General features: G+C 43.6%; 1 protein-coding gene across 1 annotated transcript in view; it reads right to left on the bottom strand.

The window, feature by feature from the left end:
* Positions 1-1,576: 1,576 nt before the first annotated feature.
* ACTR8 (actin related protein 8) overlaps positions 1,577-13,753 on the bottom strand; it is a 177,176-nt gene continuing 164,999 nt past the window's right edge. The window contains exon 13 of the mRNA XM_085624632.1: positions 1,577-2,159. Within this exon, the coding sequence (XP_085480758.1) occupies positions 2,016-2,159 (144 nt within the window). The 3' untranslated portion in view covers positions 1,577-2,015. The remainder of the gene's footprint in view (positions 2,160-13,753) is intronic.

The following is a 13,753-nucleotide window of genomic DNA, read 5'->3' on the forward strand; positions in this document are numbered from 1 at the left end:
CAAAAGACCATCTACATCAAATTGCTTTTGGGCACCCCCAAGAATTGCTAAAACCATCTGCTGAAAGAAACAATCCAGTAACTTCACACCCCCCCCAATCACCTGTTGACAGTACGCCACGCAAAGTCGAAATGAGAAGATTTAGTGAAGTTCTAGTATGAGAGGGTGAAGTCCATTGAATTCTCAAATCCTACAACATCTGACTTCCCAGTCAAGTGCAACTTAAATTTAAAAAAACGCTACGACTATCTGGGCTCATTTTACTGAAATCTCAGGAGTAATAATTACTCAAAATTTAAGACACAGTGAAACCTTCAAACCACTTTACTGAAGCGGTCTCTGGATAGATTTTTAAGCAGTTGCTCAAACAAATTCTACCCTATTGGGCTACTCTGTGGAATATGTTGCTTTTGCAAGTTGTGTTCCCAGACTGTCTAAAAAATTGTCTCATCCCCCCCCCCCCATCTCTTGAAAATACTCTCAACAGACTTTAATGACCTTAATAGCTTTCACTTATCAGGACTACCTTTCCCAGGGAAGCTGACAAAGTTGAATAGCCTCCCAACTATCTCATAATATTCAGAGCAACAACCTCCTAGATTATTTTCAATCTAGATTCAGACAGGGCCACCGAGACAACTGTACTATAAGCCTTTATCCATTGACTAAAGTAACTCACACCTATTTGTGCTTCCAAACCTATCTGCGGCCTTTACTACTATCGCCGATACTACTCTAGCTAATATCCTGAAAGAAAGAGCAAGCATCAGTGTAGAGATAAAGTAGTTCACCTTCTATTTGTCAAACTAAACACACACAGTTAAAATAGGCAACTTTATCTAGCAATGTCAGTCTGCAACAAGGGGTTTCCCAAGGTTCCATATTATTACCAGCACGGTTTAATTTCTATTTGGAACCACTCATGGTTTTCATATGAATTCAGGAAAAATGTACCATCAATAAAGTGACAATGCCCATGTCCACCTCCTTCAGAGTTCATCTCTAAATGATATTTCACTTTATTTAGACAGCTTAGAGAATGTCCAAAGATGCATGTCTAATCATCACTTTAAACTCAATCCCTCTGTTAGTCGGTCCTAAATATCCAACTTGCCTGTGCAATTGTGGACCGGTTCGTGTACTTAAAGAAACATGGGTGGGTATGCACACATTGTGTCTGCTTGCAAAATTCTTAAAGTGATATCATCATGGAGACGAATCCCATCTGGACATGCCTCTTTTGAAGCCATTCCTTAACAGTTGAGCATTTGTGAGAACAACTTAGAATACATTCCATCAGTGCAACCCATTCTCTTCTTTTTACTGAGCAAAAGAAAAGTTCTATCAGTTACCAATAATATCTCACACTTTGCCCACCTGAAAACCCATGCAGTCAGTATTGCATGCATGTATTTACCACACTCACTACCCTTTCAAATGTAGTGTAATAAAATCATTTTTCTATTTTTAGGCATCATAGCTATTGTACTGCCATCCCCTTAAATTTATGGCTGCATCTGTTTTCCACGGTAAATCTCAAACCCCCACAAAAATGAAAGCAAAGCTCAATCATACCTACATTTATGTAAACAATTTATTCATAAATACATATGACATTTTGCACATGAGCTCTATAGCTGGCAATTTGCACCTCAAAACAGGTTAAATGTAGACCAAATTCCAATTGTTTTGTTAAGACAACGTGCATTTTTTCTTTTATCCTCGGCAACCATTTAGAACTTTAGATTCTCAGACTATTTGCTCATATTAGTCCTATATAAAAAGCTAACAAAGCCAAGTCATTGAGTGGTAACAAAAAAAAGCAAGCTGTTCAAGTGCCCTACTTTATTACAATGAACGGCCGCATTGTATAAGCCTCTGGAGATTAACTCGGTCTGAAGCAAGTTAGGGATTACAACTGTAAACAGTTTGCTAATCTAATGTTTTATTGGAAAAAAGATGCACTGCTGTGCGTCTTGGAAGCTTTCCTTCAGTGATGGCTTGGTCTCACTTGGTCACCACATGAAAGCAGCTCTCTCACGCAACATTCGCACTCCAAAACGTTGCCATTCTCGCTGATATATCCAAAGTTCTTGTGTTGTGTCCAGGCAGGCTAAAACTGCACCTCCCTTCCATGCAATCAGGCGTGGATCCATATCCTGAAACAATTACACAAAAATACAGCCAAAAATTATAAAGGGTATGGCCATTCCTTTGAAAAAACTTACCAACAAAGTAACATTTCTCTCTTCAGCTTTTGGCAATATTTCAAGTTGTGTTACAGAGCAATCAAGAAAAATAAACACATGCCTGTCTGAAGGTACATTTCTTTTTATAAAGATAGTCAACTGAACTGACAATGCATGAGCAACACGTTTTAAAAGATCCCACTGTATCTTTTGTAAACTCATAAATAAATAAAAAGCATGCAGAAAGGAGAACCACAGCAGTCAAGCTACAAAATGAAGTTGCTATAATTTTATTCCCACAGAATGAGTCTGCAAGTCTAGAAGGACTGTCATCGCAAATGTCTTGTTCTTGTATCGCAGAGAGGTTGGTGGTGTGTTCATGAATTCAGAATCAATTCCTGTAGTGAGGAAATGGGGTTAACTGCAGACATTGCTAAGTTAGCATAGTAAAGTCAAAGCTTTATTTCGATAAAAAATCATTATCATAAAAGCAGCTCAGTGTATAAAAAGTTACAGTTAAGAACAACAGTAATAAATTTAAAAAGATTTTATATCTCTGTTCCAACATTTAGGAAGGGCAATAGTTTCAAAAAATGTTTGTTCAGTTAAACTAGCCAACTAGTTGGTTAAATTTTAGAGGTTAAACAATTATGGCAGCATTTTCAGTTTAAGAAATTTTTCTAACAAAGAATTAAACAGATTGTTTTAGCTTTTTGGCTCGGATAGCCCAAGCCCAGGATAGAAACTTGGCTAGGGCGCAAGCATAGGGTACGCTACTGTCCGAAATAAGTATCCTGATTGCCACATCATGACTCCTAGTCCCCAGCTGGCGGCATAGGTTTTTGAGCCAGACCCTCCTTGGAGTAGCATATTCGCCGCACACAAACATAAAATGTGCTAATGTTTCCGGTTTAACAAGACACGATGGGCATAGCTCAGACATTTCCATACAGGATTTCCATCTTTTAGTAAAGGTATTAAGTGGTAAGGTTCCCATTCTAAATCTAAAATACAAGGCCCCATCAAAGGGTTTTCCAATTGCATCCAGGTACAGTTCCCGCCTGGGGCAGTCTTTGAACCTCAGAAAGTCCTCTGTTAGCCTGCCCAGGGAGGTGCTAGAATTTCTTTGAGAACAAATCCAGTCCCAATAAAGTTTTTTAAGTGTTTGCTTTGGGGGTGAAGTTCTACTTAGCCATGATTCAAGTTGACCCAACTTAATTAATAAGTTTTTCATGTTTTTTAGCCATTTGATTTTATACCAGCTTGGTGATGACATGATTTCCTTGAGGCCTCTGGCATATCCGCTTAGTTCTTCCACCCGCCAAATACGGGCCCATAATAATAAAGGGCGAAATTTCGCGATTTCGCCAATCTGGGTACAGCCAAGGTCCATGAATAAAGGAAGTGTCGGGGTGCCTTGTGGAAGGGACATTATTTCTCTGCAGAATTTGTTCTCAGATCTCTGCAGAGCGTCAGTGGACGAAAAGCCCCAGAGTTCCGCCCCATAAAGGGCAGAGCTAACTCCTTTAGCTGTGTAAATCTCAAGGACTGTTCCTATAGGCCTTGTTGTACTGGAACGTTGCTCTCTTAATAGGGCACCTGTAATCCTTTTGTGGCTCAACAGCATTTTATCTAGGTGTGGCGTCCAGTCCATTTTATCCGAAAGGCGTATCCCAAGGTAATCAAAGACCTTTACTCTTTCCAGAAGCTCAGCGTTTAGGGTGGGGGAACGCACATGTTGTTTCGGTGGATTGAGGACAAGGTACTTCGTTTTGTTAGTATTTATTACCAGACCTCGTTTGGTACAAAATGATTGGAAATTGTCCAAAAGTCTCTGGAGTCCCATTGGGGTTTTGGAGATTAAAAGCGTATCATCCGCGAAGAGGAGGGTCGGTATGCGTTCGCCAGCCAGGGATGGCTCATCAGATGGATGTTTGAGGAGATGCTCAACCACCCCATTGATGTAGAGAGAGAAAAGGGTGGGAGCCAGAACACATCCCTGGCGGACTCCTCTCCCGACCGGAATACTGCCCGTTTTCTCCCCTCCAGGGCCCCACCTGACCTGGGCAAAGCTGTCCTGGTGTAGTCTGACTAATAGGGATAGTAGATAATGTGGCAGCCCCATGTCAGCAAGTACTTTCCATAATAGGTCCCTAGGTACAAGGTCAAAGGCAGTCTTTAAATCGATAAACGCGAGATAAAGACTGCCCTTGCCTATAACCACAACCTTCCAATATACCATCATGAGCCTGAATGCCTGCTCAATCGTTCCAGTACCCACTCTAAAACCTGCCTGGAAGTCGGAAAGGATTTTATTTTCTTCTACCCAATTTAGGATTCTAAGTAACAGGACTTTGCCGACAACTTTTTGGCTGGTATCTAACAAGCTGATTGGCCTATAGTTAGATGGGTCATCCCTCGAACCTTTCTTATGGATGGGGACCACCACCGCCCCTTTCCACGATGAGGGAATAGGGGCACCCCTACAGATGGCAACAAGAAGGGAGTGGATCAATTTGCCCCATTTGGTGCTATCGGATTTTAGCAGGTCCCCGGGAATCCCATCAGGTCCGGCCGCTTTTTGTGGAATGATAAAGCTTATTGCGTATTCCACTTCCTTTAGCGTAAAATCAAAGTCAGTGGGGCAGAGTGCATAGTTTGTGGTAGGCAGGGATTAAGCAGACCCTCTCCCGTTGGAGCCGTCATGGCAGGAGTAGAGTTTGGAGAAGTGGTCCTCCCACACCTGGCTTGAGATGTTACAGGTTAGCAGATCACTGTCTGGTCTGTTACGTGCCCTTATAGTGTCCCAAAAATATTTAGAGTCTTTTTTCAGGCTGGCTTCTTTAAGGGTTAACCAGTAGGCATCTTCCCACTCCCTTTTGGCCAACCACAAGACCTTTTTATATTCCCTTCTAGCTATTTGAATTGATAAGGGGGACTTCCCTTTAACTGCCTCAATTAGACATGTCTTGGCCTTTCTGCATGATGCAGAATACCAGTCGTGTCTGCCTTTGGGTTTGGTTAGAGGTTTGGTTTTCCCTATAATCCCTTTTACCCAGAAAAGGTCCCCTATAGTTTTTATGGCTACTTCGTAGATAGTTGTTACCTTATCTGCAGCCATAAATAAATCTATGGAGCTGATTACATCTTGTGTGCCATTAATCACCTCTTCAATAGTGGACAATTTATTAGTATTACACAAGATCTTATTCCACTTAAGGCGTCTTCCACAAGAGGAGACAGTAATCTCCTGTGGACAGCTCGGTGGTGCTAGCGGCGCTCTGGTAGACCAAGAATTCATTAGGGTTAGGGAAAGTGAGTTATGATCACTCTCTATGGTAGGAATAACAACCATATCGATGACCGAACTCCAGAGCCCCCGGTCCAGCAGAATATAGTCTATCCTTGTGGAGTGACCAACTCTGTTGAACGTTGGGGCACCCATCTGATCAGAACGTGTGCGGCCATTGGCTGCTCTTAATCCAAACTCTAATGTAAGTGCGTTAAGCTGTATTGCACTGCGAGTCCAGCGCTTAATGGGTGGGATAGAGAGGATGGGAATACCCCACCTACTGTCCTCTTCTCCTAAATCGGGTATTCCTTCTAGGGGGAGTGGCTCATATGTGCAGTTGAAATCTCCTGCTATTATGATATGGCCAGGTTCGTTATGGTCCCCTAATTGGGCCTCAAGTTCCGCTACTGTTGGTGAGATGCACCCATTTTTGGAGCCTCTAACGTAGACATCGTAGAGATCTACAAGTAGTCCCCCACGTTGGCCCGATAGAGAGATACCAAGGATGTCTGGATTTCCTGCCTTTTTTATGGTTATCCGACAGTTGAGCGAAATGCTTACCCAGATGATAAGCCCCCCTGATGGCCGCCCCTTCCCTGCCTTAGGTTTTACAGCTGGTGTATAAAATGTGACAAACCCGACACGGTGCAGTGGCTCAGTGATCCAGGTCTCTTGGAATACACAAATCTTGTGGGCGTCAATCAGGACGTTCCACTCCGGGAGGCCTAATTTCCTAGAGATCCCCGCAAGGTTCCAACTAAGAATTTTTATCTCGCCATGTGTTGGATCACCGTCGGGGATGGTAATAATTTTAGAATTTGGTGGGTCTACACTGTCCCTAGTAAATATGTGGGCAAGTGGTATTAGGGGTGCCTCTGTTGGGGATTCGGAACATATAGGGAGAGATGTGGCTGGCGGAACATCCTCCATATCGTTATCGGTGATAGTGAGATTTATATCTGGACCTTCCATGAAGTTTAGTCAGTCTACCTCATCTAGCACACAGTATCTATTTGGATGAGCGAATTGTGAATACGAGGGGTCGAAAGAAGGGGGCAAGTCCTGCCATGGCTGTTGCCAATGATGATTAGCGAATTGTGGAGGCTGAAGGGGTTGCTGCCACTGCTGAGCAGCCTGATATAGGGGTGGTAGATGTTGAAAAGGTTGTTGCCACTGAAGACTAGCATGATGTGGGAATAAAGATGAGGATTGTGGTGGTTGTTGCCAGTGTTTAGTGGTATGTTGCGGGGGATACACAGACACTCTGTTAGTTGGAAAAGTAGGCCGATGGGGATTTAGTCTTGGCGGCATGGGAAGGAAATAAGACAAAGGGAGTGGATTGATTTGGGTAGCAGGACCACTATTGGGTGTATTGCATATGTAGCTGGCTGCCCCTATATCCCTAAAGTTAACTGTAATTACATCCCCTGCTATTGTTTTCTTACTCCTGCCCACCCAGTCCCCTCTACGCACTGTAAGAATTTCACCACTCATATTGCTAGGTAAAGGTTTGTGTAGTTGAAGCCACTGAGCACATTTGTTTTTTAGCTCTACAAAAGTTTCTTTTACTCCCTCCTTCAGTGGGGGAACGGCTGTCAGCACAACCACAAAAGGAGAGACTTCCGGTGGCAGGCTAATTGACTTAAAGCGCGCCTGCTTTGGCTTAGAGCCTTCGGGCTGGTTTGTAGAATGAGGAGCTACAGGGTTAGTAGACTTTCCTGTGAGATCTTTTGCTTGTAAGTTGGTAGTTTTATTTCCACCAGCAGATTGTTGCAAAGCCGAAGTAGGACCCACCGCCTTCGGAGTAGATAGGGGTGGGGATTGAGCAGAAGTATTCCCTGTTTGGGACGGGTGTAATACAGCTGAATCCTTGGTAGCTGATGGTATTTTTGCCTTGTTAGATGCATCTTTAGGGGGCTTGATGCAAGGTGAAGGTTTGGGAAGCGTTTCTTTAATCCCTTGTGACTGAATAGACCCAGGCCCATTCATCTTATTAGGCCATTTCGAAGTTATTAGCGACGTGAGTCTGCCAAGTTTGGAGATTAAAGGCTTTATTTGCGCTGCTATTGTGGCCTCAAGGTCCAGTTTAAGATCTGTTACCATGTTTTCAACCCAGCAGGGTATGCCTGACGCCAGGTGCGGGGTAGGCGATATCAAGTTGTGATTCCTTGCTTTAGCTTTAGGTTTTTCCTTAGACTTGGTCTTGGACGCCACCTTTGTACGAATAGTAACCCTGCCCCCAGTGTCGATAGGTACAGAAAGTGTTCCTTTGTCCATTTGCCCATCTAGGCTTGGCTTCGTCTTTTCAGATGTCTGGCAGACTTCTAGAACTGGGGTAGCCTCAAGATCAACATAAGACGGATCCGAGTCAGATTGGGTGACTGACAAATCGACAACGTTCGGAACTGTGAATTCGCCAGCGGTGGTCAAGGGTAGGGGTAAGGAACAATTAATCAAAGCTTGCTGGGAGGGTGAATTTGCGTTTGCAAGGGAGCCCAAGGAAGAGCGCTTAGCGTTCATGAGGTCCAAGGAAACTCTTTTTTCCAGCAATATAATACTTTTATCGATGGTCTCATTCACCCGTGAAATAAAAAGATCTATAGGTCCAGTCACTTGTGCTACCGCCATGGCTTTTTTAGTACAGCTTCTAGTTCTATTGCGCATAGTTGACATCTGTGGTGCTGGGTCAGATGCAAGAAGGGGCCTCTCAAAAGCGGTAGATGATAGGGCTAGGAGGCGGGCACTATGTGTTTATAAAAGAGATGAAAATCACAGTTCCGCCTACCTTGCCAACGGATGAAGGGCGAGGATACAGGGGTTCAGGGCCAGGCCGTCCTCTGCCTTCCTTGAACGGCCTTAAACGCCCCGGCCTTTGCCCCGCACGCGTCCCGCGTGCGCGTTGCTGCCACAGCTTATCTAAGGAGAGGTCAAGTGGAGGGGGCGGGAAGAGGACCAGCTGTGACCGATCCGCGCCGCTAGGCACGCTGGTCCTCGCAGTCCCGCCTCTGACCTTGGTGACCAGCTGTTGGTTTCCAGGAAGCGCGTTGGTGTTCATGCACGTCGAGGGACAGGAGGCTAAGTCCACAGTAACCAAAATCTTTGCCTCCGAGTGGTTCCCGCGAAGCGGGGGCCGCGAGGCGTGGCGAAGTGGCCAAAGAGCAATAGGAATCAGAAGCAGCGCTCCAAACAGTAAGGGACCCTGGATGGCCAGCTGGAGGTGTCTGGGGATGATGCGGGTCTTCTTGTTGTCACGGGCAGCGTTGCCGGCCAGCTCCAGGATCTCAGCGGTCAGCGTAAATACCTATCCAACTCGCTGTTCGAGATGGCTTCTTGACCTACGATCCGTCCAGAGAGCATAGTAGTATATGCTTGGCTGCCATTCTGCCGCTTTTGCACACAACACTACATGGCTCTGTTCTCATAAAATACTTTGCTGCCACTGCTTCACATGAGACCTGTCTACCTTTCACATATCCAGCTGGGCATCGCGCTCTCTGTCTGCACAGCGTGTTCAAGGTCGAATAACAATGTATGTTGTTGATTCACTTTGAACACAAAAGACAAAAGTTCCCAATATTAAGCTTCTATGCTCGGACAAAAAGGCTTTTTACTAGGCCTATTGAGTCCTAAGAATAGTAGATCTTATTAGAACAGAAAGACCCACTTTCTAAAAAGAACTGTTCAATGACTCTTGTTTGCGATGACACAGAACAATCTACGGTTTCAAAAAAACATACTATAAAAGCAATCACGGTTAAAACATCAATTTATTATATGACATGTTCAGTAGGAACTATACGTGATCTTCCTCCCACTATAGGTTACAATCTAATGAATTATTAAAAACATATTTTAAAAAACAACAGTCGACGCGGCGTTTCGGTGTTTGGTTCTATGTTTTCACCTTCCTCAGGACAAAAAAACTTTTCATAAAATCTTAATAATGCAACAGATTATGTTTATTCAATCGAGAGGCAAAGCAGGCACTTTACTCTTTTCAAATTCATTGATGTGAGTCTATGCTCTTCATCGCTGCGTGTTTGAGCTCTGTACAGATGGATTCGGCCTCCCTGCGACAACGGATATCTCGAACAGAATCCCCTATACTAAGGATTTGAGAGTGGTAACATTTTTTCGCCTAAAATTAAAATTAAAATACGGTGGCGTCAACGGATATCAAGTTAAGCAACCACATCATTATAGCACCCTACATTGAGACCATAAAGGTGTTGAAAAAGGTGCCTCCACATGATTATGATGATTATGCAATTGAATAAACATAATCTGTTGCATTATTAAGATTTTATGAAAAGTTTTTTTGTCCTGAGGAAGGTGAAAACATAGAACCAAACACCGAAACGCCGCGTCGACTGTTGTTTTTTAAAATATGTTTTTAATAATTCATTAGATTGTAACTAGGGCTCCCGGTTTTATGGTATTTATTTTTTAGCCATTTCCGTCTGTATTTATCCATATTTATTTTTTGGGCATTTTTTCTGTATTTATCCACATTTATTTTTGCCACAAGCAAGAGACGACGCTACATCTAGTGTTTTTCCACATTTATTTAAATTGATAATGCACAAATGAGCTCGGTTGTAATTGGTCAACTCCCTCTTCTTTATGACTGACAACAAGAAAACGCGGTGTTCACATAGCTCTGCAGGGCTCGCAAAGTGCCTTGTTTTCTCACTTTGGAAGCATTTGCCCATTTGTAAGCCGTTTAACCCATGTGCCTGTTCCTTGTCCTTGCATAATAAATTGCCCAATAAGAACCATAAAAACATAAATTACAATGACACACGCAGGCGATCATTGTTCACCTGCCGTGCCCCTCCACAGTGGCAGTCCCAGAATCGGGGCATTCTGTGGAAACCGTTAATTAAACCACGTTCAGACCAGGGCGGTTTTTATAACATTTAAAATCCCGCTTCTGGCACACCGCAAGAAATTGGCTTTAAGGCAAAGTTTTGGAACTCATCTGTTCGCCCAGCTGGCGAAGGGCACCTGGATAGGAACAGCAGTTGCGTAACTCAAAAATGACGGGGGCGCCCTGCTGAATGGGACAGCTCCCAGGAGTACCATTTCACACAGCTCATTTTTTGGCCAGTTTTATGTAGCACAAACTGGACCCGAAAGTACTGGAGCGCTTAACATGAGCACCAGTTACATTACACAAGTACACATTCATTTTGCAGACACTGAGATTAAATCACAGGAAGTTGACCCGACGCCGAGACTCGAACCTGGCTCCCAAGTCCCAAAGTCGACAGCGTCCACACGCAGCTGTGTCTAAATTTGTCATTCAAGTTCTTCTGTGTTTATACTGTTGGCTCTTTATTTGTTGATTTGTATTGCTCTGCTATGTGCACGGGTATTTTTTCCCTTCCTTAACCGGATAGAAGAGTTTAAACAGAGTACTAGGGCTTCAGAATAACGTGCATTGTGTGTTTTGTGCAGGGATTTATCTGTACTTATTTATGAATGAGCTGTTTGCAGCAGATGTGCTGCACGTCTGAGTATCAAGTCACTGGAAAACGATTAGAGAGGTGAGAGGATAGACTCTTAGAGAAAAGCCTCATTAACATGTAAATGGTCTTTCAAAGACCTGTGAAGTGCTCGGGTGTGGCTGTGTGCGTGCCGCGAGGCTGTCTCATCCCGGGCTGACACCTCTTAACCCTCTAAGGAGGGGGAGACACCAGATGGTTGGGGGGGTGATTCTATTGATGTAAATGACGACCTTACTCGAAGAGCGGAGTGGAGCCCCTAGGCAGGTCTGCTGGAGCACGGCAGGGCGGCAAAATGTACTAGTATTTCCCCGTTTTTATATATAAATACAGATAAAGGAAAACTTGTTTTCCGTCTGTATTTATATGTAAAAATCCGTTTAAACGGAAAACCGGGAGCCCTAATTGTAACCTATAGTGGGAGGAAGATCACGTATAGTTCCTACTGAACGTGTCATATAATAAATTGATGTTTTAACCGTGATTGCTTTTATAGTATGTTTTTTGAAACCGTAGATTGTACTGTGTCATCGCAAACAAGAGTCATTGAACAGTTCTTTTTAGATAGTGGGTCTTTCTGTTCTAATAAGATCTACTATTCTTAGGACTCAATAGGCCTAGTAAAAAGCCTTTTTGTCCGAGCATAGAAGCTTAATATTGGGAACTTTTGTCTTTTGTGTTTAATGAAATACCTCGTCCCTATTACATATAAGGGGGTACCTCCCTTCTCTTGTTTTGGATTATTATGTTGATTCACTTTGGTCAGTCCCACGCACATAGACATAGCATGAAGCACAGCGGCCCATCTGAAACTCGAGTGCTTTTTAATATGGCATTACATAAATGAGAAGGCACTTGGAGAAAACCTTTCTAACATAGAAGAGAAGTGCTGATCCAGGGATGCAATTCATTGCATCTGATCTCGTAGGTATGGGGTCTCGCTGACAATGCTCAGAGGTCTTCTATAATTATTCTAAACTAGCTCATGAGCACAGGGAGGGTGGTAAAAGGTGCTATAGTCCTGTTTTCCACTGTCATTATAATATGATTTCCCTTTTTGTGCTTTATGGAATTGTAACAATTCTGATTATATTGTTCTTATGCATTATGCTGCTCGTATTGGCTTGAGTCCTGCATATTAGAGCACGTTAGTTAAAAATAAACATTTTAAAACTATACAGTGTCTCTGATTACTCACGTTGTGGACAAGTAAGAGTGTGAACGAAAGAGTGTTCTTGTTTCCCACTATTCCTGAGAGTTTACTAAGTCGCATGTTCTAGGTTGTCTAATCATTGGTAGCTTCGCTGTAGTACGGAGAACGAATGAGACACTATTGCTAGTCGGATTGGGGTTCTGGGCACTAAGGTGGCTTTTTTGGTAAACACCAATACACCGAGGTCCTGGTTTCCTGCGCATAGTTCTGTGCATGATCAGAATCCCTGCAACATGGCGCCCACAACGTTTGGTCTGGTACTTATTTACGAGACGCTTTAGTTGTGCTTCTACTTGTCCACAATACCCTCACTCCTGTTTTCGGTAAACAGTGGTAACGGCATAACTTACCTGTATTGATACTTTATAGGTCTTTTCAAGCTTGATATTATAAAATGGTTTTCTCGTTCATATGAATTACGAACCTATTGCGCTGCCACGCTTTTAAGTTATATTCCTTTTCTTAGTCCTTATGGCTGAAGACGATATTGCGACCCATAGCTGCACGCCAGTCTGTCATCATTTGGCAGCATATGGAGTGCCAGACGCTGGTATCGCACAAAGCTTTGTGGTTGGAGCCAATCCAGCTTTCCACTTTGAGGTATTTTACTCTTGGGTAACGTTTCCAGCAGTGAACGGTGATAATTTGTTCCATATATACACTCCCACTGCAATACCTGTAGCATAATCGGCCATATACGACTCTCGAGGTTCCGATTTCAGCATGGCACCACCGTATTTGGTTTAACGGCACCCACCCCCACACAGTGACTCCGGTCTGTTTAGGCCCTTTGTTGATTTCAGGGGCCACTTGGCCAGTTTTGGCCGGGTACACACCACATCCGCGTTATCTAGCAGCCACTATAGACAAATTGTGTGTCTTGCACACCTCCTTGATTGATGTGCATAGGGCTCTAGTACAATAAGTATCCCGCAATCTCCAGATGGGAGTACCTGGGGCTGCGGCGCACCCAGCTGACCCGGCCGGGATGTCTAATTCAGTTATGGGCAAGCAACCACAGATTAAGGATGATTTACATTACTGGTTTGCTGAGAAATTTGACAAGCTGAAAGCGGTATTTCCTAATACCTCACCTGTGGAGAAACACAGGATCTTAGCAATAAGTTTGCAGAAAGACTTAATACCAGAGGTAACTGATTGTGAGAATTGGGGTACAGTGTTCGAGGCAGTGTATGCAAAGTGTTTTGGCACACCTTCTATGACTGTGCTGCTCTCCGTGTTCAGGATGAGCACGGCCCGGAGGCGGCAGTGTAGTTGGGGATGAGGCTTGTCGGAGTGTTTGACGTATTTGCTGATTTCATACTTGCAAACGTCAAGGGGGATGCGGTTAACTTTCAGGTGTCTAATGCTTTGTGTCTTGTCGCAGAGGAAGAGAAACCCCGAGTGTTACCAAACATTATTGCAGATGCCTATAAGACAATTGGACGCAATAGTTTGGGTTTTAAGCCTTTTGCTAAAATACCGGCACAACAGCAAACTCAGACGGCGCAGTCTAATAAAGACGACCGTCCTATTTTTCCTAAAAAGAATT

The sequence above is a fragment of the Triturus cristatus genome, chromosome 9, assembly GCF_964204655.1.
Source record: "Triturus cristatus chromosome 9, aTriCri1.1, whole genome shotgun sequence".
NCBI lineage: Eukaryota > Metazoa > Chordata > Amphibia > Caudata > Salamandridae > Triturus > Triturus cristatus.